Raw genomic sequence first — 3,615 nt, 5'->3', positions numbered from 1 at the left:
GGGTCGGCATGGCCCAGCCCTGCGGCACCTGCGAGGCCCGACCCCTCAGAGCACGGCCGTGGGCGTTCCCAGGCTCCCCCAGTGAGGTGGCAGGGCTACTCCCACTCCGGAGAGGGGTAAACTGAGGCGGGAAGCCGAGGAGTCAGGAAGGTACCTGTCCTCCAACAGACGCAGCTTTCACAGCAGTACTATTAGGGCTCCTCTGCTCGCATTCTGGGAATCACAAGCTAACAGGCACTGGGTAGGACTCTGTGCTGTTGGACCACTCAGGATGCCTTTAGAAAGCCGCGAGTGTTCAGGGGCTGAGTTCAGGCCCAGGGAGGCTGATGGGCACGTGTAAGGGGTGAGGCCTTGCGGTGGGGAAGCCTGCTGTGAACAACAAGCACTGTGCTTGCCTGTCCAGTGGGGAGACCAAATCCCACTGGAGCTGGTCGTCCCTGGGGCTGGCTGCCCGGGAGTGGGATCAGGGAGGAGCTGAACCTCAGGACCAAGGCTGGCCAGGCCGAGGCATGGAGGAGGGTCTGAGTCTGGGGATGAGGCTGCAGGAGGCTCTGGCACTGAGGCTGAGCTCGGAGGGCAGGTTTAGGGGCTGGGCTGGGGTGGTCAGCGTCTCTGTCTCTTCTTATGCCTGGCTCCCAGACTCAGCTCCCACAGCAGAAGATGCAGCTGCAGGAGGCCTGCATGCGCAAGGAGAAGAGTGTGGCCCTGCTGGAGCACCAGCTGGTGGAGGTGGAGGTGAGGGCTGCTGGGGAACATGGGCAGGGGGTCCAGGCTGAGGACAGCTCACCAATGCGCTCGCCTGCCCCCTACAGGAAACGGTGCGGCAGTTCCGGGGGGCTGTTGGGGAGCAGCTGGGCAAGATGCGGCTGTTCCTGGCCGCGCTGGAGGGCTCTTTGGACCGGGAGGCAGAACGAGTTCGGGGCGAGGCTGGGGTGGCCTTACGGAGGGAGCTGGCAGGCCTGAACTCCTACCTGGAGCAGCTGCGGCAGATGGAGAAGGTGCTGGACGAGGTGGCCGACAAAGCACAGACCGAGTTCCTCATGGTGAGCAGCATGGCCCTGGCCCGGCTGAGGCCCCAGAGACCTTCTCCCGTGGTCAGATGGAGGCACTGAGGCCCAGAGAGGGAAGGGTGAGCCAGGTCACAGGTTGAGGGGTGGGCCTCAGGGCCGTGCTTGCACTGGGCACTGCGCGAGGTACTGGGTCCAGTGAACGTCACTCATACTACAGAAGGAGTAGGTTTATATGCACATCAGGATGACCTGCTAGCAGAAACACCAGTTCCTTGGGGAGGAGGTACTGTGTTCAATTCACATAGAGGCACAGGGCTAGGGGTGACTTTGAGTCCTGGGGTCCTTTTGGCTTTTCTGATCCTTCTGACCCCACGCTCTGGGTGGCCCATCACATTCTCAGTAGTCCCCAGAGTCCTTCCGGCTTGCTTCACCTCCATTCTTTTTTTTTTTCTCCTCAGAAATATTGCCTGGTGACAAGCAGGTGAGATAACCTGGCTGTGCCCCTTTTGCCCTGGGCTTGTAGTGACACCTGCTAGTCACTGTCCACTCACACACTGTGTGCCTTCACACCCCTACTCACTACTTCCCTGTACCTTGTGTGGACACAGAGACACGTGGGTAAGGTGTTGTGAGCCAGGTGTGTGCGGGGGGTCACAGGTACCACTGTGTGCTGCTGCTGTGAGGCGGAGTGGTGGCTAGGGAGGCTTCCTAGAGGAGTGGGCTCCTGGAGGAAAGGACAGGCATTAACTGGGAAGAACTGGGGGCACAGCAGGACAAGTAGAAAGACAGCAAGTGCAAAGGCCAGTGGGCAAGAAGATGAAGCTGGTGTGGTTAACTAGGAAGGGCTGAGGAGCTCGGACCTCATCCCAATAGGAGGGTTTTACTTATATTTTAAAATAAATTGTAGAGCCGAGCGTGGTGGCACAATACCTGTGATCCCAGCACTCAGGAGTCTGAGGCAGGAGGATCACCAAGAGTTCAAGGCAAGGCCAGGCTGGGCTACACAGTGAGTTCAAGACAGCCTGAACTACATAGTGAGACTCTGTCTCAAAAAGCAAAAATAGGGGCTGGGGATTTAGCTCAGTACTGTGTCTGCCTCACAAGTGCAAGGTCCTGATTTTGATCTTTGTTACCACAAATAAACAAACAAATGACATTTCATGTTATATATATTCTACAAAATTTGTTTTTGTTTTTTGTTTTTTTTTGGTACCGGGGATCGAACTCAGGTCCTTGTGCTTGCAAGGCAGGTGCCAGAACCACTGAGCCAGATCCCCAGCCCATTTGTTGTTGTTGTTTTTTTTTTTTTTTTGAGAAAGGGACTTGCTATGTAGTTCAGGCTGGCCTTGAACTTGCAGTGATTTTCCTGCCTTGGCCTACTAAGTGCATACTACAAGTGTGCATTTGTAAGTGTACATTTTATGTTCCCTGGCATTAGTATATTCACATGCAACCATCACCTCCATCCATCTTCAGTACTTTTTCCTATGCCCAAACTGAAACTCCAGCAGAAGATTTAAGTGAAGGAGCAGTGTGGGGAGACCCTGGAACCCTCCCTCCTCCACAGGCCCTATCCTCTTGTCTAGAGGGCACTTCCTGTTGTCCTCCCCAGCAAAGATACCTCCCTTCACCTCTGTACCTGCAGGCTGCAGAAGATCCTGGCAGAGTCACCACCCCCTGCTCGTCTGGATATCCAGTTGCCTGTCATTTCAGACGACTTCAAATTCCAGGTGTGGAGGAAGATGTTCCGGGCTCTGATGCCAGGTACTGAGAGGGCGGACCCCGAGCTTGTGTGTGAGGGGTTAGTGGGGTCCCAATTCAACTCAGGAAGGCACCGAAGGCACCCGCACCTCAGCTCTGGCTCCCCCTGCAGCCCTCTAATCTGCACGTGGAAGACTTCGGAGGGCATGGTGTTCACAGGTGACAGACAGGGGGAGAGCGTTGCTGTTGGCAGACAGGAGGCTGGGGCTTGAGTTTGAACCACTGACTCCCGTGTCATCCTTGGCCAGGCACTGCCTCTCTCTGGATATGGAGACGAAGATTCCTGTTCATGGGGGTGGGCTGGGGGCTGAGGGTCCGAAGCGCACCTGGAACCCTGGGCACTGGCCTGGGTCAGACACTGGCTCTCGAGCCCATGGCTGGGGTAGCTCAAGCCTGAGCCTTGGCTCCCAAGGGTACAGCACATCCGGATGCTACAGGCCATGCGGCACATCTGACGCAGCCCTTGCTGTCTCTGGTTGGTGAGCTGAGACCCGGGTTTAGTCCAGAGAAAACTGAGACCCAGAAACCCGGTCAGGAGAGAGGCCAGGTGTGGTGGCACATGCCTCTGAGGCGGAGGCAGAAGCATCCCGAGTTCCAGTGTAGACAGGGACAAGGGTTCAGTCGCCAGGAACCCCAGCCCTCCACGGGATGACTGAGGACCAGGCCTGGCGATGGCCTGAGGCGACCTGGGTCTAGTTGGGGCCACAGGCGGCGGGTCCCTCCCTGGTTACCCGCAGAGCTGCCCCGGCCCGAAAGAGGGAATTGGGGCTCGTTGGGCGGCTGGGCAGAATGATCCAGGGCGGCCGGCTGACCGCGGCGTCCCCGCAGCGCTGGAGCAGCTCAC

The 3,615-nt window shown here is 57.5% G+C and overlaps 1 protein-coding gene across 1 annotated transcript in view; it reads left to right on the top strand.

Moving 5' to 3' along the window:
• Window positions 1-3,579, top strand: part of Trim72 (tripartite motif containing 72) — a 7,186-nt gene extending 3,607 nt beyond the window's left edge. Inside the window, exons 5-8 of the mRNA XM_033758719.1 lie at window positions 640-735; window positions 813-1,043; window positions 1,469-1,491; window positions 2,656-3,579. Coding sequence (XP_033614610.1) covers window positions 640-735; window positions 813-1,043; window positions 1,469-1,491; window positions 2,656-2,983 — 678 coding nt within the window. The 3' untranslated portion in view covers window positions 2,984-3,579. The remainder of the gene's footprint in view (window positions 1-639; window positions 736-812; window positions 1,044-1,468; window positions 1,492-2,655) is intronic.
• The last annotated feature ends 36 nt before the right edge of the window (window positions 3,580-3,615 follow it).

This window comes from Fukomys damarensis, unplaced genomic scaffold, assembly GCF_012274545.1.
Source record: "Fukomys damarensis isolate Sample0158 unplaced genomic scaffold, DMR_v1.0_HiC HiC_scaffold_34, whole genome shotgun sequence".
NCBI classification, from domain to species: domain Eukaryota; kingdom Metazoa; phylum Chordata; class Mammalia; order Rodentia; family Bathyergidae; genus Fukomys; species Fukomys damarensis.
This window is presented reverse-complemented; position numbering and strand designations above follow the sequence as displayed.